At 40.6% G+C, this 23,850-nt stretch overlaps 2 protein-coding genes across 9 annotated transcripts; one reads left to right on the top strand and one right to left on the bottom strand.

The window, feature by feature from the left end:
* Positions 1–632: 632 nt before the first annotated feature.
* LOC123499187 lies at positions 633–19,673 on the top strand. 8 transcript variants are annotated; one of them, XM_045246894.1, is made up of 10 exons: positions 633–1,175; positions 4,487–4,630; positions 5,444–5,541; positions 6,483–6,654; positions 6,930–7,063; positions 8,258–8,449; positions 10,014–10,199; positions 18,277–18,426; positions 18,554–18,690; positions 18,913–19,673. In XM_045246894.1, exons 1-10 carry the CDS (start codon positions 1,049–1,051, stop codon positions 18,971–18,973), a joined length of 1,401 nt encoding a protein of 466 aa, XP_045102829.1. In that variant the 5' UTR covers positions 633–1,048; the 3' UTR covers positions 18,974–19,673. The 8 variants fall into 8 exon arrangements, with proteins under 8 accessions (XP_045102829.1, XP_045102835.1, XP_045102833.1 ...); XM_045246896.1 differs by having other exon boundaries at positions 644–1,151; XM_045246895.1 differs by having other exon boundaries at positions 647–1,175; positions 18,292–18,426.
* On the bottom strand, positions 19,420–22,963 carry LOC123499189 (chromosomal replication initiator protein DnaA-like). Its single transcript, XM_045246905.1, has 2 exons — positions 22,921–22,963; positions 19,420–21,773 (listed from the first exon to the last, which is right to left on the bottom strand). Exon 2 carries the CDS (start codon positions 21,455–21,457, stop codon positions 20,651–20,653), a length of 807 nt encoding a protein of 268 aa, XP_045102840.1. The 5' UTR covers positions 21,458–21,773; positions 22,921–22,963; the 3' UTR covers positions 19,420–20,650.
* Between the last annotated feature and the right edge of the window lie 887 nt (positions 22,964–23,850).

Genomic DNA, 23,850 nt, shown 5'->3' with positions numbered 1-23,850 from the left:
TTAAGTCTTTCATAGATAAACCTCTCCCAAGCATATAAATATTTGCCACTGAAGTATCATGCTCGACTATAAATTTGAAGCTCCTCTGCAGTCATGAGGGAGGTTTGAAGGGATTTAATACGTAAGTGAGCGATGACAGGTTGAAGTAGTAAGGTATTAATCTACTTACCTCTTTGTCATCATCAAAACACTGCCATAGATATGATTATGATGTACACATGTTCAACAGGAAAAGAGAAAATAGGTATTGAGGATGTTTGAAATGTGCAGATCAATCGAAGATACAGCATGAACATAACGAAAAGGAGAGATAAAGATGTCCAGTTTAGATTTCCAACCAGAGTAATAGACTAACGGAATGCTCTGCCAGAGGAAGAAGTTTGTGCAAAAATTAAACAGATTTAAAGAAAAGACGGGAGCTTGAGTCATCCTATATATGAAATTTGTTATCCTATTATTTATGTTATGTTATATCCTGTGAGCATATAATATACTAAACAGACATTTTACTGATTACAACACAATGCACGAAGGATTCCAATAACTAGTAAGCTATAGTAGATTGCTCCTATATAAAGCATACAAAGCACATTATTAAAACATTAAAACACACACACACAATGAAAAATCGCCCGTTGAAAAAGAGGAGTTCAGTGGCTCGGAAAGCAAAACAACTCAAACAGGCTGAGAGCCGCTGAGCGACGCAAGGCACCACGGCGGCCACGGCACACGTGACACATCCTCCACCCCTGCTCTGACTGCTCTCCCTGCTCCTCACTGTTCAGTTTAGCCCTTGTGTCACGGTCAGGTGATCGTGTACCGTCAGCACTACCTCCCTTACACACACGGCACCATTGTATAGGTGGACATCTGCCGCCGTGATTTACATCATCGCTGTGCCTGTGTGGTGTGGTGACTGGATTTGGGAGCTGCAAGTGACAGCGCGAAGAGGAGAGGAGGACTAGGGAGCGGAACAGGCCACTCCCCTTTTCGTGTGAAAGAAAGGTGCAATTTTCAACATCACCCATCAGACTTAACAGCATTCACCATGGATCTGTTACAATCCATGTGCCATGCGATGAGTATGGAGCAAAAGGAAGCTGCATTACTTGAAGAGCTTGAAGAAGAAATAGCTCTTTTCGACCTTCATGGTAATGGTGATATTATTTATCAAGGTAAAGAGAATACAAGGTAGTCACAGCTCGCACGGTCATTAGGACATCACATTTAGGAAGTGGAATTAAAATAAAATGGAGATGACCTGCACCATATACTGCTGTATTTTTAGATGTGTGGCATCTCTAGTGGAGGTCATGCCAGGTAGTGCAGTGACAGACCTATTCTTGGCAACGCTACATATTTTTAACCATTTTTTTCCTTAATTCTTCTTCTTGGGTAAATTATAAAAAAATGTAGGGCAGTTCCTTTTCTGAGCATAGACTTACATCCACGAACAATGCATAAAGTGGGCATTTTTTTTTTTTAAAGTCACAGCCTTAAGGCTCAAGGCTGTATACAACTGACCAAGCATTAGGTCAGAGACTGGCTGACCTGTGACCCTTCCCAAATGTGACGTCATTACACCCCCACTCAGGTCAAGCTTATTTTGTGCTCCATTCCCCCTTAGCTGAAACTACCTTGTATTCTCTTTATCTTGTTATTTATAACAATAAATTGGTGCTATTGAAGAGAAGGATCCTGTCACTTGGCTATCGGCTGGCACAGTTTGTGAGATACCTGCTGTTGCCAGACCTTAGCCAGATATACACTGTTGCCAATTAAGCAAAAGAACTGTCCCCCACCTTTCTGTGTGTGTGTGTGTGTATTTACTTAGTTGTATTGTACAGGGTTCGAGCGGGGCTCATAGTGTCCTGTCTCCAGGTCTCTATTTATCCAATTTTTCTTTAAGATTATGCACATTATATGCTGTAATAACTTCATCACAATGCATTTTACTTTTCCACCGTTCTATGTGGAAAACTGTATTTTCCAATTCCTTCATACACTGCTTCATCCTGATCTTCTTTACATTTCCTCTTGTCCTTCTATCTTCTGTCACCAGCACTAGGTTTTCCTTGTCTATCTTTTCAATGCCATTTACTATTTTATGCATTGTTATTAGGTCTCCTCATTCTCTTTTATCTTTTAATGTTGGCAGTCCCATTTCATTCAGCCTGTGTATGTATTTACCTATTGTAAAACTAAATTGTACTGACCCGTAAGGTGTTGTTTGCCATTCTGCCAGATTTTCAACCAAAGCATTCAGCCTATACTACTCATGGTTCTTTAATCATTGTATTATCAACAAACGGTGTTCTTAGAATATTCTGACTATTTCATTAAATAGCAGGTGATACAAATAAGTGTTATATACCAAATCAAATGAAGGTATTTCATGGACATGTATGATGATGTGGCATGTCAGGACGGGCGACGTTGCCAGTTGACCCGAGGCGGGATTTCCCCTGGGGGAAGGGGGAGGAGTCAGGTCACCACGCAGGTGCAAATCGACTCACTTCTCATTTGGTCGCCACGATGGAAGGATACACTGACGCATCCTCACCTGTGTGTTGTACAGCCAAACCAAGAAGTTTGTCTACAGAATTCATAATAAAGCTTGCAAGGACCACTTTTACCAATGAATCAAGCGAGGAAGAGGACAGCAGATGCAGCTGGTATATCTGAAGACACAGTGAAGAGGATTTGTCCCAGTGCAAACAAGATATACACCACACAGCATCACAGCCTTATCAGCATTTCTTTTCCCCACTCATTATATTACACTGGGTATCTCGAGAGGACATAATAGTAAATATTTGGTAAATTGTCTGCCTCATTTTCACTTTTATAACAAGCACCTTAACTATATTTAATTTACCTATGGCATCTTCATGTCTTGTCCATCACTTATATTTTTTAGCGAAGTCATGCATTAAAATAAATAAAGAAGTCATTCCATTTCCCTTGAATTAATGAGAGATATGGCAGCATCGCACGGATTATAGGCCTAGCCCTACGGGTCAGTACAATTTAGTTTTACTATAGTTGTATTGTACAGGCTTTGAGCGGGGCTCATAGTGTCCTGTCTCCATATCTCCATTTATCTAGTTTTTCTTTAAAGTTATGCACACACTATGTGCTGTGACAATTCCATTATCCAATGCATTCCATTTTTCCACCGTTCTGTGTGGAAAACTGTATTTTCCAATATCCTTCACACACTGCCTCATCTTGATCTTCTTTTCATGTCCTCTTGTCCTTCCATCTTCTGTCAACAGCACCAGGTCTTCTTTGTCTATTTTTTCAATATCATTTACTATCTTATACATTGTTATTAGGTCCCCACGTTCTCTTCTATCTTGTAAGGTTGGCAGTCCCATTTCCTTCAGTCGTTCTTCATATGTGAGGTCCTTTAATTCCGGCACCATCTTTGTAGCAATCTTCTGTATCCTTTCCAATTTTCTTATATCCTTTTAGAGCTCGGAGACCACACCACTGCTGCATATTCCAGCCTTGGACATATCATGCTTGTGATGATTTTTTTCATCATATCTTTATCCATGTAATGAAATGCCACTCTTATATTAGTCAACATTTTATATGATAGTCCAAATATCTTGCTTATGTGTTTATCAGGGCTCAGATTTTCCTGTATGATCACTCCCAGATCTTTTTCCTCTTTAGTCTTCATTATTTGTTCCTCTCCAATCAAATAGTTTCATACTGGTGTGTGTGTGTGTGTGTGTGTGTGTGTGTGTGTGTGTGTGTGTGTGTGTGTGTGTGTGTGTGTGTGTGCAGATCTTCCTGCATATCCATTTACTTCTAAACTTGCTATGTCTCCCCTTTCTCTTCTGCGTGCAGTGCTTATGTGTTTCTTTAAGTATGCGACGCTCTGTCTTGTATGAAATGACAAAAGGATGTAGACAAATGCTAAATTTGGTCTGTTTGGTTTCCCCCACTAACTAAACCAAAACAAACTTTATCTAACCTGAACTAACCGTATGCAGTGTGATGTGTTCATTTTCAAAAGCATCAGATTTAATAATAGCCAACCTTGTGGAAAAAAAAAAATCATAAACATAAAGTACATATAGTATACTGACACCACTTGTAGTATTCATGTCATGGGTTACTGATAAGGACTAACAGCAAACAGTAAACAAGAGGGATGTAAGTGGAGCCTCCCATACATGTGAAGCATACTCTGCACATGGATGGATAAGGCCCTTGTACAGAGTTAGCAGCTGGTGGGGCGAAGGGACAACGAGAAAAACTGGTGGAGACTACTCAGAACGTCGAACTTCATAGAACCTGTCTTAGATTATGAGTAAAGGACAGACCAAGGATATTCAGTATAGAAGAAGGGGACAGTTGAATGTCATTGAAGAAGAGGGGATAATTGTCGGGAAGTTGTGTTGAGTTGACAGATGGAGGAATTTTGTTTTAGAGGCATTGCATAATACCAAGTTTTCTCTGCCCATATCAGATAATTCTGAAGGATCTGTATCACCAAGCTCTGAAGAAAATGAGGAGCCTGTCAAGGAGCAGCAAGAGGGCTACAAAGAGATTGCCTTGTCACCCGAGGGCATTGCATTCTTCAAAGATGACATATTTACCCTATACACAGAAGGTAGCTTAGCTTGATGGTGTTTCTTGTATCTTGTATCTTATATTTCCCGTTTATCTTGTTTCTCTGGTTTGACTTCCACCAATGCACTCTGCAGGAACCTCATTGTAATTGCTGGAGGTTTTTTGTGGAGACAGATGGTTTAGATTGTAATGAAAAATTAATGCCATTATATATCAAATGCTTGTTTTAAAATAAGTTAGATGTGGTCTTTATTAATCAGTGAATGTGAAATATTCTGGTGTTAGTGGAGACATACATAGTTCATGTTGAAATAAGAGAACTTTCAACAACTTGTTGTTTTAGTGAAGTCAAATATACTGTTGTTGAATTAGGAACTATAGAATCATCCTATTTTTCTTTTATAACTGTGGCAACTACATTGAAATTTAAAGAGTTGTTATTGGATATTGAAATGTGTTAAAGAAAGTAAATATGATCTTGTTGAGTCATTTAACTTACATAGCACAGGAGGTGGAGATAAAGCTATAATTGAATTTGGTGGAGATCCCTGTAGTATATAGTGAAATAAAAAAAAAGTAATGTTATGGGATATTAAAAGATTGTATTTATGAAACTGGTCTTTTTGAATCATTAAACTTACATGCCATCATATCATAGGATGTGGACATGAAGCCACCTAGGTTATTTCAGAATCTGCTCCCTTTACCTTCCCATGAAATATGTGATAAATTTGTTCATATAGAAATGTGAGATCATTGCCTCATATTTAGCAGTATTGGAACTTTGCAGTATTGAATGTAGCTTGTATTGGTATTTCTATCTTTGTTCAAAATTCAATGTTCTTATTTTCAGATACTCTTGTGTGGCCAAGGCAAAATTTATGTGACTCCTTTTTGTTTCTCCTTGATGGAAGTATTGTGAATAAATTTATCAAGAATCAACACTTCATGGTAAGATAATGATTTGAAAGACTTGTTTTAATTGTCATGTGTTTTAAACTTTTAATTGTCATGTGTCAGAACTTTCAGAACTACCTGGTGTTTCCTGGGTTTTCATTTTTCCTGTGTGTTTTTTTATATTTCTCTTTTTTCTGTCATGCATCACAATCACCACCCTGTGATAACACTGATTTGTTTGCATTATTTGAACAAACTCACACCAATGCTTTGAGTCACATCACAGGTTGACTTTAGTGTAAATGGAGGTACCTCAATGAATCACATCAAATGACTTGGCGTGACTTGACTCAACACAACTTGCTCAGTGTAAACACAATGTACTTTGTACCTGCTATGTACCTGTGGCTTTCATCCCTTGCAGTTCCACCTAAATTCCATCATGCCATGTCACTGTCTTCCTGATGTGTACTTGCATGCTTTAAAAAGAATTGTTGAATGCATCTATTCCTAGGGACAAAATACAGAGAAAGGTATTCCCTGCCCTCTCACTCTGTTTCTTAATAGTTACCCCTTACAAGGTGCAAGGAACATAGTGGCCCCTGCCTGTCTGGGTGTGTAGATAGATAGATTAATAATGGTTGTTGAGCTTTTATTAAACATGTATTATAACTGGGGTCAGAGAAATGCTTTATATATATTTTGGTAGAATATACATATTGCAAAGAAAATTCATCACATATTTAGCATTGTTTCTTTAGGGGAGGGTGTAGTCGATTCATAGAAGGGTAACAGTCTCTTTCATTCATATTTTCTTTTTGTTTCTTTTGGACGAGGGTGTAGTTGGTAAATCTTTTTCCCCTGATGCATTCTCACAAACACCTTGTATACTTATCTTTATATTTCTTTTCCCCCTATTTCTTTTAAGAAATGGAAAGTTAATAGTCTTCTTCCACTCACACTTGCTTCTCAAACAACAATTACCACTTTTCCAGAGAGAGATTAGTTCCACCAGTGTGCTTGCCAAGTATCTGCTTCACCTGATGTGCTGCACTGCCAATGTGAGAATGCGCCACACAGCCTGGAACAACCTCCTCTACCTCCTCACCACCTGCAACTCCATGCCCTACATGAAGAATGAACTCTGTCTGGCACTGCTCAACCTGGGTATGAGTCATGTGAACTGCTTCGTTGTTTTTTTTAGTAACTAAGGACTTATTTCTTTTTTCCTTCCCTCTCTCTTTCTTCTTCTTCTTTTTTTTTTTTTTTTTTTTTCAATTCAGTGTTTTGTTGCCTTAGGCCAGACCCACACTCACATGAAAAAGGAATTGCTAAAAGAAATAGTGCAGTATGAAGTCATTATAAATAGCATGACTAGTTGTAGTTAACATTAATACTGTGACTAGGAGGAGTATTTGACATGACCACAAACAACCCAACAGGTGGTGACATGAGCCATCTGCAAGAGGACATGCTGCATTATAAGTCTGAAATCATTCCTCCACCCTCTTGTGCTTTCCCCAAGGCTGAGGCCCCACAGATGACAGACTCACAGCTTCAGGATGTGCTAGTGCTGGTGAGTGGCTCCTGATGCTGTGTTAAGCAGTGGTCTTCAAATTTGTTCTTCATCACAACATTGTTTGATTTTATATTACTTCTTTTGTGATCCAGTATGTCTATTCTATTGTACCTTTATACTTATGATGCGGAAACTGATTCACACACACACACACACACACACACACACACACACACACACACACACACACACACTGCATAGTGTAGTGGTTAGCACACTCGACTCACAATCGAGAGGGTCTGGGTTCGAGTCCCAGAAAGCGGCAAGGCAAATGGGCAAGCCTCTTAATGTGTAGCCAGCCCCTGTTCACCTAGTAGTAAATAGGTACGGGATGTAACTCAAGGGGTTGTGGCCTTGCTTTCCCGGTGTGTGGAGTGTGGTGTGGTCTCAGTCCTACCTGATGATCGGTCACTATGAGCTCTGAGCTCTTTACGTAGGGGAAAGACCGGCTGGGTGACCAGCAGACGACTGTGGTGAATAACACACACACACACACACACACACACACACACACACACACACACACACACACACACACACACACACACACACACACACACACACACGGTAGCTCAGTGGTTAGAGCGCTAGCTTCACAAACCAGAGGACTGGGGTTCGATTCCCCGACTGGGTGGAGATATTTGGGTGTGTCTCCTTTCACGTGTAGCCCCTGTTCACCTAGCAGTGAGTAGGTACGGGATGTAAATCGAGGAGTTGTGACCTTGTTGTCTCGGTGTGTGGTGTGTGCCTGGTCTCAGGCCTATCCGAAGATCGGAAATAATGAGCTCTGAGCTAGTTCTGTAGGGTAACGTTTGGCTGTCTTGTCAGAGACTGCAGCAGATCAAACAGTCAAACAGTGAAACACACAGTTTCAAAGCTAAGCTGGATGAAACAAGGTATAAAGACAGGTCAATATGAGCTTGCTCCCCTCCTGTAAACTACAACTAGGTAAATACACACAGGTAAATACACACACACACACACACACACACACACACACACACACACACACACACACACACACACACACACACACACACACACACACACACACACATCTTTCATCTATCCTTTACTTTCCCCAGTCAATCATATGTTTTCCTTTCAAGTATCATATGTTTTCCTTTCAAGTATCTCCAGTTCCCCAGTTATATCAGTCCTTCATTTGTCTTATTTATTTCCCTTTTCAAGCTTCTGCGATTCCTGAGTCGGTGGTTGGTAAGTTACAAGAACTACACTGCCAAGGATGTAGATGACCTGCTCCTCATCTTCCTCCTCATTGGTTTAGATCCCAAGGTCATTGACAGTAATCTGGAACCCCACATTGCTGCCTGCATCACACACACTCTCAACTTGTACTCTTCAGACCAAGAGTTTTCCCAGGTAATGAGGAATGTACATGTAGTCTTGGTTTGTGGTGTTGAGGAGAGAGGGAGAGAGAGAGAGATAGAAAGATGGATTGGCAGATGGTTGAAAGAATATGAAGTGTCTGACTTTGATTTATAATTGTGTGGAGAGAGAGAGAGAGAGAGAGAGAGAGAGGTTGTATTTATTTACGCTGAGCGAGTCACGTCAAGTCAAGTCAAGATAATTCATTATGCATCACAATTTGCCATCATGTGAGAACACTGATTTGTTTGGATTATTTAAAAAAAAACTCACACCCAATGCTTTGAGTCACATCACAGGTTGACTTTGGTGTAAATGGAGGTACCCCAGTGAATCTCATCAAATGACTTGGCACAACTCAACTCAACACAACTTGCTCAGTGTAAATGCAGCCTGTGAGTGTGCTTTGTATCTGCTATGTATCTTCCCAGTTCTGAGTTATGCCTGTGTTATGAAATGCTATGCTGTCTCACCACTGCTATTTTCAAAGGCCACAGAAGTAATTTGCTGAATTAGTAAATTTGAAATCTTTTTATACTGTCATCAGAACCCATAAAAGTATCGTTAGAAACACGTGTAACCTCAACCTACTGAAGCCTTTTGAAAATATTGAAGGTGTTGTGCTGCAGTGTTTCAGAATATGGTTTCCACCACACTCTCTCTGTCTCTCTCTGTCTCTGTCTCTCTCTCTCTGTCTCTCTCTCTCTGTCTCTCTCTCTCTCTCTCTCTCTCTCTCTCTCTCTCTCTCTCTCTCTCTCTCTCTCTCTCTCTCTCTCTCTCTCTCTCTCTCTCTCTCTCTCATAAAATAAAGTGTCATTGTGTCTCCTCAAAATATTAGAACCTGTGTAACCTCAATCAACTAGAGCTTTTTTAACATTGTGGTGTTGTGGTGCTGTAGCATTTCTATCTCTTGGCGTTAGTTTGTCTCCTCTCTCTCTCTTCTTATGCTCACAGATCTACTTCCTCCTCTCACCCTTGTTCATGCCTTTCTCTGATCAACTCTGGAACTCCTTATTTTTTTCTGTATGTTCAACTTCCTATGACTTGACTTCTTTTAGAAGGAAGGTTTCTAGACGTTTTTTTTTTTTTTTTTTTTTTTTTTTTTTTTTTTTTTTTTTTGTGGGAGCAGGGGAAGGCTAACTTTCTCAGACCTGCAGGGGGACTGGTAACTTAGTGGACCTTTTTTTTATTTTGTTTATGTTGCCCATGGCCAACTTTGCCATCTTACATAAAAAAAAAAAATTTCTCCAGCTACAGGTAGTCCTCGATTTATATGGTAGATGCGTTCCAGAAGGGACCTTATAAAGTAAAAATCGAATAAAGTAAGGAATGAATACCAAACTCCCTAGACTCTTTTTTAGTAAAACTTTTAACTTTCTTGAAACCGTATAATTCTGAGGAATTCGTACAATGTGATGAATAACCCCTATTTTTGGACACCGTATAACTCTGAATTTGTATAAAGTAAATTTGTATAAATCGAGGACTAACTGTACTTCATTAAGAGTACAACCACCAGTACTACTTCTCACATGCTCATAGGAACTTTTACCGGCAGAGAATGAGAAACGGAGTGGAGTTTGTCCTTGAATACTGTGATGATGACTTGCCCTCCATTCTGCACCTCTGTCAAGCTTACCTTTCCCCCACTGGCCGGACCAGGAAGCTGTGTGGTGTCATTGCCTTCCACCAGGTGTGCCGGCACCTCAAATTGTTCAATTTCAGTTTTGTGGATGATGTGCAGGTAATTAAGTAACTGGGTGAGGTTTGGATGGTTGCCTGGATGACTTGCCTGTTGTGTGTGTGTGTGTGTGTGTGTGTGTGTGTGTGTGTGTGTGTGTGTGTGTGTGTGTGTGTGTATTTACCTAGTTGTAGTTTTACAGGGCCTGGGCTTTATGCTCGTGTGGCCCTGTCTCCATATCTACACTTATCCAATCTTACTTTAAAAGTATGCACACTCGTTGCAGACACTACTTCTTCATTTAAACTGTTCCACGTCTCAATACATCTTTGCGGGAAACTATATTTTTTAACATCTCTCAGACATCTTCCTTTTCTCAGCTTTTTACTATGCGATCTTGTGCTTCGAATGTCATATTCTTCTCTCAGGATCAGTTTCTCATTATCCACTTGGTCCATTCCATTGATCAATTTATAAACTTGTATCAGATCTCCTCTCTCTCTTCTTTGTTCCAGGGTTGGTAGATCCATAGCCTTTAGTCTCCTCATTATGTCATCCCTTCAAATTCTGGAACCATTCTTGTAGCCATTTTTTGTAGTCTCTCCAACTTCCTTATGTGTTTCTTTTTATGAGGGGTCCACACTACTCCTGCATATTCCAATCTGGGTCTTATTATAGTACTTATCAATTTCTTCATCATTTCTTTGTCCATGTAGTGAAATGCTACTCCAATATTCCTTAGCAAATTATATGTTTCTCTAAAAATTCTATCAATATGGCTTACTGGTTGATTGTTTTCTTCCATCGTCACTCCTAAGTCCTTTTCCTTTTTACTTTCTTCAGTTCTACTCCATCTCCCATCTTATAGATTCCCACGGGTCGTCTTTCACTCTTTCCCATTTCCATGACATGGCTTTTGTTCACATTGAATTCCATTTCCCACATTTTACTCTATTCCCAGATCTTATTTAGGTCTTCTTGCAGTATTTCACAATCCTCTTTTTGCTTTATAACTCTGCAAAGTTTCGTATCATCTGCAAACAGATTTATGTAGCTGTTCACTCCTTCTGGCTTGTCGTTAATATAAATGAGGAAAAGTATTGGTGCCAGTACTGACCCCTGTGGCACATCACTTTCTACTGCTCTCCACTTGGACTTCATATCTTTAACTACTGTCCTTATTTCTCTCTCCCTCAAATAATTTTCTATCCATCTCAATTTGTGTGTGTGTGTGTGTGTGTGTGTGTGTGTGTGTGTGTGTGTAATTCACTGTTTGATCTGCTGCAGTCTCTGACGAGACAGCCAGACGTTACTCTATGGAACGAGCTCAGAGCTCATTATTTCCGATCTTGGGATAGGTCTGAGACCAGGCACACACCACACACCGGGACAACAAGGTCACAACTCCTCGATTTACATCCCGTACCTACTCACTGCTAGGTGAACAGGGGCTACATGTGAAAGGAGACACACCCAAATATCTCCACCCAGCCGGGGAATCGAACCCCGGTCATCTGGCTTGTGAAGCCAGCGCTCTAACCACTGAGCTACCGGGCCGTGTGTGTGTGTGTGTGTGTTTACCTAGTTGTATTGTACAGGGTTTGAGCGGGGCTCATAGTGTCCTGTCTCCATATCTCCATGTACTATCTAATTTTTCTCTAAAGCTATGCACATTATGTGCTGCAACAACTTCATCATTCAAAGCAATCCACTTTTCCACCATTCTATGAGGAAAACTGTATTTTCCAATATCCTTCACACACTGCATCTTCCTGATCTTCTTTGCATGTCCTCTTGTTCTTCCAGCTTCTTCTGTCACCAGCACCAGGTCTTGCTTATCTATCTTTTCAATGCATTTAACTATTTTATACATTGTTATTAGGTCTCCTCTTTCTCTTCTATCTTGTAAGGTTGGCAGTCCCATTTCCTTCAGCCTTTCTTTATATGTTAGGTCCTTTAGTTCTGGCACCATCTTTGTAGCTATCCTCTGGAGCCATTGTAATTTTCTTATATCCATTTTCAAGCTCAGCGACCACACCATTTTTTCATCATATACTTGTCCAGATAGTGAAATGCCACCCTAATATTAGTCAACATTTTATGTGTGTGTATGTTGTCATCCCTAACATCAAACAGGCTTTCACTGGGGAGAAGGTGATCCTTACAGGTTTCGAATCACAGCTTTCTATCCCTTGGCTAAAATTAGCTTACAGTGCCCTTTCATTTCAGGAGAGGTTGAGGTACCCATAACAATTGGCAACCTCGCCAGGATCATTATAACCCTTGTTCAGTGTTCCATTTTTCCAGTGACTTTTTTTTTGTGATTACATTATTTTTTCTAATGTGTTTCTGTGGTGTTGTGACTTTGATGTGTTTTTTTTTTTCTGTGACTTACTCTGCGTGTGGTTTAAATTTACCTTTATGCGATCAAGTGGCTCCCTTTGGGTTAAAAGTGCTTCGTGACTTTCATTGGTATCGCATAGCAGTGGTAGAGCAGGAAACCAGGTAGAAAGGCGTGTTCACCGATAGCACTTATCTCTATTTTTTGCACATAGGCAGGTGTGTAATAAGTGTTATCCAAGTGTTGGGATCATCATATGTTCATGCGAACCCTCAATCCCCTCACTTCGCGGATCATTTTTCTCGCTAGTTAGAATTGGCCATTTTAACTAGTCTCTCAGACTAATCCGCCTCCTTATCAATAACAAGTCTCAGTACAATTCACTCCTCACTCTCAAGTCTCGTAACTAGAGTAATCCGGATCCCTCTTAATGCCGTAATTCTCTAGTTTACCCCCTTCATTAGTGATTGTACTCATAAGTGTTTACTTAAGTATAATCTAGGTAATTTCAAAGTTGCCTTTATTATCACTCTGCCAAGTTCCTCACTTAAGGAATTCGCTTATCATTTTTTTGTTGTTTGTTAACATCTATTTAATCTATTTAATATGGCTTCCGCTCAGTTTAACGTTGAAGATTATTGTGCTGACCCTTCTTTGGAACAACTTAAAGATGCTAACATAAAAAAAGACCAGTGGAAAGCCATCGCTAAACATTTTGATGTTCCCATCACGTCTCAGATGACTAGAGAGGTTATTAAGAATGTAGTTGTTGAATATCTAGTGCAAGAAGGTCAGTTGCTAGGAAATGCCATAGAAGAGTTAACTCCCATGTCAGCCTCTACGAGAACTATAATACACAGTCCTCAGGAAGAACAGGATAAGCGTAGGATAAGTCAGTGGGAAATTGAGAAGCTTAGACTAGAATACCGGCTGCAAGAGAAACAAATGCAATTACAGGCAGCAAAAGAAGAGAGAGAATTACAGGAAAAAAAGGAAGAGAGAGAATTTCAGTTACAACTTAAAAGGCAGGAGAAAGAGTTAGAACTTCAGGAGTTAACCCTACAAAATGACGCTAGGTTTAGAGGGGAAGAAATAAATTTAAAAATAAAATTGGCAAGCTTTAATCCTGCTATAGCTGCTCCTCTAGTTCCCCCTTTTGATGAATCTGATGTTGACGGGTCATTTTGCGCCTTTGAGAGCATTGCTAGTAGGAATAAATGGCCCAAGGATCAGTGGTGTCTCTCCTTGTCCCCAAGCTAGTAGGAAAAGCTTACAGGGTATACAATGGCCTTAGTGATGAGGTAGAATATGAAGAGATCAAAGGTAATATTCTAGACGCCTACTCTATCACTTCTAACGGATACAGACAACAGTTCCGAAAGTATGTGAAACCAGACTCTCACACCTATGTTGAATTTGCTTGTGAGAAACTAAGACAATTTAAGAAATGGTTAGCCGCCCTTAACATTACCACCTTTTCGGAGTTGCTCAATCTAATGGTCCTGGAAGAATGGAAGAACAAGTTACCCTTTAATATTCTGAGGCATGTGGAAGAACGGGAGAGAGTGATCTTATGTCTGCCGCTAAAGTGGCTGATGCCTTTGCTTTGTTGATGGGATCCCTGGGTAGTAGAGGTCGTGGTTCACTATCTAATGTTAGGTCCTCCTTTGGGGAAGGTTTTGGGGCGCGGGTGGTAAGCCGACCGGATTCTCGCCAAATGCATATAATTCCCCTGGTGTACATACTGTAAGAAACCAGGTCACACGATCCAAAAATGTAGACACCCAAATTGCAAGGCCTCTCAACGTCAACTTTCTTTTGTGGCCCCTAAATCTAACACATTTGAGAACAAGAAACCAGTGGCCCTAGCTAACCCTGTCAACTCTCCTCTAGAACTTTATGACTCGTACATGTATCAAGGTAAAGTGTCCCTGACTGATGGTAAAGACAAGGCAATAAATGTCAAGGTTCTGCGTGATACAGGTGCTGCCCAATCCATCTTGAGGGAAGATGTCATCCCTAACATCAAACAGGCTTTCACTGGGGAGAAGGTGATCCTTACAGGTCTCGAATCACAGCTCTCCTATCCCTTGGCTAAAATTAGCTTACAGTGCCCTTTCATTTCAGGAGAGGTTGAGGTACCCATTTAACCGGTGAATGTAACAGTGTGTGTGTGTGTGTGTGTGTGTGTGTGTGTGTGTGTGTGTGTGTGTGTGTGTGTGTGTGTGTAATTCACTGTTTGATCTGCTGCAGTCTCTGACGAGACAGCCAGACGTTACCCTACGGAACGAGCTCAGAGCTCATTATTTCCGATCTTGGGATAGGTCTGAGACCAGGCACACACCACACACCGGGACAACAAGGTCACAACTCCTCGATTTACATCCCGTACCTACTCACTGCTAGGTGAACAGGGGCTACACGTGAAAGGAGACACACCCAAATATCTCCACCCGGCCGGGGAATCGAACCCCGGTCATCTGGCTTGTGAAGCCAGCGCTCTAACCACTGAGCTACTGTGTGTGTGTGTGTGTGTGTGTGTGTGTGTGTGTGTGTGTGTGTGTGTGTGTGTGTGTGTGTGTGTGTGTGTGTGTGTGTATTTACCCAGTTGTATTTACCTAGTTGTATTATACAGGGTTCGAGCGGGGCTCATAGTGTCCTGTCTCCATATCTCCATTTATCCAATTTTTCTTTAAATTTATGCACATTATGTACTGTAATGACTTCATTATTCAATGCATTTCACTTCTCCACCATTCTATGTGGAAAACTGTATTTTCCAATATCCTTCACACACTGCCTCATCCTGATCTTTACATGTCCTCTTGTCCTTCTATCTTCTGTCACCAGCACCAAGTCTTCCTTGTCTATCTTTTCAATGCCATTGACTATCTTGTGCATTGTTATTAGATCTCCTCATTCTCTTCTATCTTGTAAGGTTGGTTGTCCCATTTCCTTCAGCCATTTTTCATATGTTAGGTCCATTAGTTCTGGCACCATCTTTGTAGCAATCTTCTGTATCCATTCTAATGTTCTTATATTTTTTTAAGAGCTTGGTGACCACACTACAGCAGCATATTCCAACTTTGAACTTATTATGCTTGTGATAATTTCTTTATCATTTCTTTGTCCATGAATTGAAATGCCACTCTTATATTAGTCAACATTTTATATGATACTCCAAATATGTTGCTTATGTGTTTTTTGGGGTTCAGGTTTTTCTATATAATCACTCCTAGATCTTTTCCTCTAGTCTTCATTATTTGTTCTCCTATCAGATAGTTCCATACCAGTCTTCGTTTGCTCTTTCCTAGTTCCATTATGTGACATTTCTTGGCATTAAACTCCAATTTCCACTTCTTACTCCACTCATAGATTTTGTTCATATCTTCCTGTAACAGCAAACAGTCCTCCCTGGTTTTGATAACTCGTAGCAACTTTGCATCACCAGCAAATAAATTGATATAACTGTTTACCCCAGTGTGAATGTCGTTTACATAAATCTGAAACATAATGGGGGCTAACACTGACCCTTGTGGCACTCCTCTTGTTACTTTACCCCAAGATGAGTGTGTATCTCCAATCACAGTTCTCATTTCCTGTCCTTCAAATAATCCCTTGCCTATTCTAACAAAGTTCCTCGCAGTCCTCTTATGTTCTCTAGTTTCCAAAGTAGTCTTCCATGAAGGACTTTATCAAAAGCCTTTTTTATGTCCAGGTATGTTGTGTCCACCCATCTATCTCTGCTTTCCAGTCCTTCTATTACTCTTGAGTAGAAGTGTGTGTGTGTGTGTGTGTGTGTGTGTGTGTGTGTGTGTGTGTGTGTGTGTGTGTGTGTGTGTGTGTTATCTCTTGATCTGTCTACATTCTTTTGTCATTTCATACAAGGCAGAGTGAATACACACACACACACACACACACACACACACACACGGCCCGGTAGCTCAGTGGTTAGAGCGCTGGCTTCACAAGCCAGAGGACCGGGGTTCGATTCCCCGGCCGGGTGGAGATATTTGGGTGTGTCTCCTTTCACCTGTAGCCCCTGTTCACCTAGCAGTGAGTAGGTACAGGATGTAAATCGAGGAGTTGTGACCTTGTTGTCCCGGTGTGTGGTGTGTGCCTGGTCTCAGGCCTATCCGAAGATCAAAAATAATGAACTCTGAGCTCGTTCCGTAGGGTAACGTCTGGCTGTCTCGTCAGAGACTGCAGCAGATCAAAACAGTGAATTACACACACACACATACACCAGTATGGAACTATTTGATGGGAGAGGAACAAATAATGAAAACTTAAGAGGAAAAAGATCTGAGAGTGATCATACAGGAAAATCTGAGCCCCGAAAAACACATTAGCAAGATATTTGGACTATCATGTAAAATGTTGACTAATATAAGAGTGGTATTTCAATACATGGACAAAGATATGATGAAAAAAAATCATCACAAGCATGATACATCCAAGGCTGGAATATGCAGCAATGGTGTGGTCTCTGAGTTCTAAAGGGGATATGAGAAAATTGGAAAGGATACAGAAGATAGCTACAAAGATGGTGCCGGAATTAAAGGACCTAACATATGAAGAACAACTGAAGAAAATGGAACTGCCAACCTTACAAGATAGAAGAGAACGTAGGGACCTAACAATAATGCACAACATAGTCAATGGCGTTGAAAAAATAGACAAAGAAGACCTGGTGCTGGTGACAGAAGATGGAAGGACAAGAGGACATGAAAAGAAGATCAGGATGAGGCAGTGTGTGAAGGATATTGGAAAATACAATTTTCCACACAGAATGGTGGAAAGTGGAATGCATCGGATAATAAAGCTGTTACAGCACATAATGTGCATAACTTTAAGGAAAAATTGGATAAATGGAGATATGGAGACAGGACACTATAGCCCCACTCGAACCCTGTATAATATAGATAACTCTTGATTTATGCAATGGATGTGTTCCAAGAGGCATCGCGTATATCAAAATTCGTGTAAAACAAACATGTAACTTTCACAAAGAAACAATAGATAATAGGGGGGATGTGGGATGTGGTTCAAAAAAATTTGTACAAAATACTCTATTTATTTGGCTAAATTAACAAGTTTTTTTTATTATTTACCATTGTAAATATTAGAAGTGTATTTAAAGTAAAGGGAAAAGCAAGAAATAATAAGAGAAGGCAAAAAATAATAAGAGAAAACAACAAAACAAAGAATATGTAAACAAAACACTCACTGCGTCACTGCCTTCACCACTCACACCACAGTCAGTCACCATCTTCCTCTGAGCTTTACCACTTTATCAAAAAACCACTTATCAAAAATAACCTCACATGCAGAAGAAGATGAAGGACATTTTGGGGCCATCTTGGTGAATTATAGGCAGATTGAAGAGATTCCGTCTGTACCCAGTGCTGGCAGACTGCAAATGAGGCACGAGAAGAGCGGAGCTCCCACCTATTGGCCAGCTGCGAAACTCCTTGGCGCACAGTTTGAAATTGCATCTGGCACTCAGTTTGAAAATGCGGTTGGGCCAAATCACGTATCAGTTACTGATCGCGCAAATTAGATTAATTATAATATTTTTTCGGTCGCGTTATAACAAAAATGCGTAAATCAAACATGTGTAAATCAAGAGTTACCTGTACAACTAGGTAAACACACACACACACACACACACACACACACACACACACACACACACACACACACACACACACACACACACACACACACACACACACACACACACACACACACACACATGATCACTGAGTCTATTCCATTCCTGTTATTCTTTAAAAGTCTGCACTCTTCCAGGTAAAGGACATAGCAGACATCCTCACAAGTTACTTCCAGGTCAACCCACCGGTGAGCAATGCCTATGACTCGTACTACATTATCAAGCTGGTGGATTTCTCACTTCACCTTGACGTCATTCAGAGAGACCAGATGGTGAGCAGGGGCCTAGAAATGTGTAGTATCTGTTCATTCAATAGTTATGCTGCTGTGTATTGGTTGAGTGTTTAATTGTGTTTCTTCCTGCCTTTCTGGTTTGTACATTGACTGTGTTTTTTTGCAGGACAACCTGAAGACAATCTGTGACCTGGCTGAGCAGAAATTTGATAGGTCGCAGGGAGGCCCCGATGACTTAAACCCAACCATCTCCTTCCAACACTTGGCAACTACACTGTCCAAGTGGAAGAAACACTATGACAGGTGAGGCTCAGCTTGTTGCCTGGAGCTGGTTGTAGACTTTATCACTATTATCATCATCATCATTATTATTGTCATCAGCATTATCTTTTTTTTTTTTTTTTTTTTTTTTTTTTTTTTTTTTTTTTTTTTCATAGTTGTGGAATTCACTATTACATATAGTTATCTTCATGACAGCACATGCCAGACAAGCTCTGAATTAATCCTGCACTACTTTCTTTCCAGGCTGGATGGTCTTGACTCCACAAATCCATCAGTGCCTTGCAGTCCTCTTGATTGTAGCTGAGTGACAGTGGAACATGGTGTGGTACACTTCTGTGGTGCAGTACAGCTACTTTCAGAAAGCTGCAGGTGAAGCTTCTGAATATGGGTAAATGTCATGTGGCGAGCAGTCATGGATGGTGAAAACTGTATTTGAAAAGTCACTTGGCACTGACACTGAGGAAGCTTGTAGATATTTCTCCAAAACATATTGTTATGAACCGCTGCCCACACAGCAACAGGGACACCCACCCAGCAACCACAGGGCAAGGCACCCAAGGTCCTTACTTCAGCTTCTAATGCCACAACTGTAACTCACTCTCAGCGGCAAAAACCAGGACAGCATTCAGAACAGGGGCGGCACAAGATAACGTTGATGAGAGTCTGTGACTAGTGAGGGAAGCGAGGCACACAACTCACAAGACTCAGGCAGACTGACTCAAACAGGCAGGACTGGCAGGAAACACTTGGTACAGCTTCTTACGTTTACTTGGGTAGTAACACAGTACAATTAGGTAATACAGGGTATTACACAGGGCGAGTGTGGAGACGGAAAACGAGAGCAGGGAACAGAGCGGGGGCAGAGACTAACTAACTCGCACTAGGCTGGGGTAGCTTAAATACTCTGCCACCCCCTCTGCAATGTTGCCATTGGCCCACATCCAAGCCAATCACCGTTGGTGTATCCACATATGCATACATCCGGTCCCCACTTCTTGTCTCTCTCAAAAATACTAGCTCACTCCATCTTCACTACTTATCACTACCACCCCCTGCGCCGCCGCAACAATATCAAGGAAGTCTTCAATATAAAGGCTGCTGCGATACCAAGGGTTAGTGAGGGATCATTGCTAAGTTTTGGTGAAAAATCATATGGCAAAAAGAGTTAAATACTAAACACATTATCTCAGCCTAGTCTGGGATGTTACTATTACCTTGGGATTAATACTCTTTTTGTCCTCTGTATATGATCTTACATTATCCATTTAAGTTATACAGTTAACATACATGTATATTGATCCTGACACATGCAAAAGAAACTACCATGTGTTGATGCCAAATCTTAGCTGGACTGTGATGAAGATTGTCTGTTGATGCACAAAACACCACTACGAAGCCACCCCAGCTTTTCCAGACCAAGGGCTTCCAGGTGTGTCCAGACCTTTGGGTGTTCCGGCATCAATGGCTCAGAGCGCTGCCTTCACATCAACTTAGCCCAATGTGAATGATCCAGTTGTGTGGTTTTTACAAGAAAGTGAAGATTTATTTACATGTAAAAGAAGTGATGTTAAAAAGTATATTAACACAGACTGTAGATCAAAAATTTTTGTATTTTTGAATATCAGATAATGAAAGAAATATAACCTGAATAATTTTTATGCTCAAAATGATTTTAAATAAAAGAAAAAAAACTACATATTTTATTTAGTCAGCAAATATCATCACGAATGTTTTCAGCATAGTATGCTGGTGATCATCAGGGTTTTTCAGACTATCTTGTTCTCCTTGGCCACATCCTGAGGGACTATGAACACTAGATATTACAATAAGCTCACTATAACTGTTAGCTGGCCAGTAAGAAACAGCATAGCCAGGGAGGTCAATATGGCACACCATAGCTCTTACCTGGCCATCAGGGAACAGCACATTCAGGTCAGCAGAATAATAAACACAATAACACCATAACAGGAAGGGAAGCAGGTTAGTACAACACATCATAGCTGGAACGTGGCTGCTGGTACTCCCTTGAATACTGCTGTGGCTCTGATCTGTAATAAGGTGATGGCTGCTGATAGGGGCTCCTCTGGACCTCATACGAGTACTCTGGCTGTTGATAGGGGCTCCCCTGGGCCTCATACGAATACTCTGGCTGCTGGTAGGGACTCCTCTGGGCCTCATATGAGTACTGTGGCTCCCTGTACTCATTGTCGGAATAATCATAACCATGGCCTTGATGGGAAGGATACTGTTGGTGTTCTTGGTATCCATCACGGGCTGAATTATAGCGGTAAGGATCCGCTGCACCTCTGTCCTCATAGCTATACCTATCGTGATTGTAGAAGTCCTCATCAGGACACCCCTCACGGTAGTACTGCTTGTCGTACCGGGAGTAATACTTTTTGTAATCGTCTTCATAGTCAGGGCTTGGTTCATCGTAGGGAAGGCGCTGCTCCCTGTGGTTACTGGCTGGCTGCTGGGGGCTCCTTCTCACAGCACCTGGTGGGTTGTGAGGCTTGTGCGTGCTGGGGGATCTAGGCACATCTAGCTGCAACTCTTGTGGTGATACAAATTTGATAAATTCTTCTGGTGGTACTGTGGGTAACTTCCCTATTGGCCTCTCCTTTGCAGCACGAGTCTTATCCTGCAGGAGTGGGGAAGGGCTTGGCATTCTTGCTGGTGGTTTGATCTGGGTATGATGTGCTGGCTTGGGTTTCCTCCGTGGGTAATGGTTGGGACTGAGGGCCCACTCCACCATAGCCTGTGTCACGTCATCAACACTGGGAGGCATTGATGTGTTGTCAACTGTCTTTGGTGGCGTGTGGCTCCTCTTCTCTCCTTGTGTGCTGGCGTCCTTTCCTCTCTGCCTCTATTCCCTTGGTTAGCATCACTCTCAGATGGCTCAGAGTCAGAATCTACTGGTGGTTTGATCTTGAATTTTTCCTTCTTTGCCTCCTGCCTGGCCTCGTCCTCCCTGCTGGTGCGGATGACGTCAGCCACTGGCACCCACCCAGGCTCAGGGGGCAGCTCGTCAAACCTCTTTGGGATGTCCTCAGTCTTCTTCCATGGCTTGGTGTTGTCTTCATCCATCACTGCTGCAGGGAGAGCTGTGTGGGAGGTAGGAGTGTTAGGAATAGGTACAATAATGTTTCCTGTTGCTAATGAATACTGTGATACAATGATATTTTCTACCCTGATTACTCTTAACTGTATAGTTGTAAATTGTTATTGGAGTGGTCTGACATAATAGAAGTTTATCGACTAAGAAAGTTATGTAGCAACAAGAAAATTACATTTTGTCTTGGTTTATAATATACAGAGTGGTCTGACATAATAGAAGTTTATTGATTAAGAAAGTTATGTAGCAATAAGAAAATTACATTTTGTCTTGGTTTATAATATACACTTCATTGATATGGGTACACTTTTTTTTTTTTTTTTCTATGTAAGAGAGAAGGACTGGCTAATGGTAATAAAAATATAAGGAAAAAAGCCCACTCAGTTATCAGTCTCCTTACAGAGCTGATAGAATTAGCCAAAGGATAGGGACAAATAAACGCATCTCTATCAAGTATTGCAACACTGAAGTTACAAAAACATTGGAATTATAGTTGTAGGTTCAAGAAAGTAAGAAGTTATAGTAGCAAAGACAGTTATCTCTTATTTTGGTTAACTCAGACCTGCAAGGGGACTGGCAACTTAACTAACCTTTTTTTTTTGTTACCCTTGGCCAGCTTTCCCTTCTTACATAAAAAAAAAAAAAAAAAAAATGCACAAATATGAATGTAGACTTGTAAATTAATGTTTAGTTCTTCAAGAATATCCCATGTATTGCCACACTGAGGAGAGGGTCATAGAACTTACTGTATGTAGAATTGTAGTACCTAGTCTAATGCATGATGCTTTTTGTAATGCTTCATAATACAGTAATACTTCCATTATCCATCTAATTTGTCACATAAATGTTTGGATATTGATAGGTCCAGGTTACTGAGTTATAGAAGTTTTATAATACCTGATGGAGTGGAAGGATAAAGACAATAGAGAGAAAAAATTAAGATAGAAAAATTATTGAAACACTGAGAGATTGGTATGGGAAGTTGAAATAAAAAATGGAATTGGAAGGCGATAGATATAAAATATAAAAAAGATTGAAACACTGAGAAAATAGTGTAAAGGGTAACCAGGATGGGAGAGGCAGTACCTTGACATTACATAAATGGTGAGATAGATAGGAACACAAGTTTTACTCACCAAACTGTTATATAAGATGCAATGCACTACCAGGTTATTGTCACTGATGCCTCCTGTTTGTGACTGGTGCCTATAAGTGCTCTTCTGATAACCAAGAGATAGTATTTTATCATGGCACTAGATAAACTTGTGGTGCCACTTAGAATGGCTTAAAGGCTTGCACAGTGCCACTGCTACATTGTAAAAATCTAGACCATGCATGCATACTTAAATTCAGATGGATTATAGTGTTATGTTACAGTGTGTTTTCTGGATATGTAGTGTATGTAGCAGGTAAACCCTCACTGATAACAGGATCTTGACACACTAAAAGAAAGAAGATAAAAGATATTAGTCATTCTGCCAGGAAAAAGAACACTGATTGATAATGGTGTATGACGTGATGTAGATTGATAGCAAGGAGAGGAATGTGAAATAGGTCATAATTGGGATTTATAAGAGATGTGATGGAGTGGGAGAAAGAAAGCATTAGACAACGAATGAAAATGAAAGTAGTAAGAGGAACATGAGCAAAAGAAAAGGAGAAATGGATAACATGTAAAAGTTAGAGGAAGGTGTATGAGGAATTATATGAAACCTAATATGGAGATAAGAGAGGGAGATGATATTAGAAAGAATGAATAAAAATAAAATTGACAAATATGTAAGATGAATAACAGAGGAAAAGGAAATATGAAAAGAATATTTAAGTAAGAGTCAGAAGAAAATGGCAATAGGGTTAAAAAGATAAGAGAAAGGAGAGAAAACCGAGAGGAAATGAGAGTCAGCTTACATGATTGGGAGAGTAGGAATGAGAGGAAAATTTGACTAGAGAAAGAGGAATGTGAGAGCTGGAGTGAAAGGAATAAGTTGTGAGAGGAGGAGAAAGAAGAGGAATGTGAGAGGAGTGAGAGTAGAAAGCGTTACTCTATCGTGACCCGCAGTCAGAAC

Source organism: Portunus trituberculatus, chromosome 49 (assembly GCF_017591435.1).
Source record: "Portunus trituberculatus isolate SZX2019 chromosome 49, ASM1759143v1, whole genome shotgun sequence".
NCBI lineage: Eukaryota > Metazoa > Arthropoda > Malacostraca > Decapoda > Portunidae > Portunus > Portunus trituberculatus.
The sequence above is the reverse complement of the archived record's forward strand: the minus strand, read 5'-3'. Positions and strand labels throughout refer to the sequence as shown.

What these genes read in the sequence shown, in the direction of transcription:
- LOC123499187 (XM_045246894.1), top strand. Translation starts at nt 1,049, where the DNA reads ATGGATCTGTTACAATCCATGTGCCATGCGATGAGTATGGAGCAAAAG. An exon ending in TGGTGATATTATTTATCAAG is followed by an intron (nt 1,176 to 4,486) that starts GTAAAGAGAATA and finishes TGCCCATATCAG; the next exon opens with ATAATTCTGAAGGATCTGTA. An exon ending in TGGAAGAAACACTATGACAG is followed by an intron (nt 18,691 to 18,912) that starts GTGAGGCTCAGC and finishes CTTTCTTTCCAG; the next exon opens with GCTGGATGGTCTTGACTCCA.
- LOC123499189 (XM_045246905.1), bottom strand. Translation starts at nt 21,457, where the DNA reads ATGCCTCCCAGTGTTGATGACGTGACACAGGCTATGGTGGAGTGGGCC.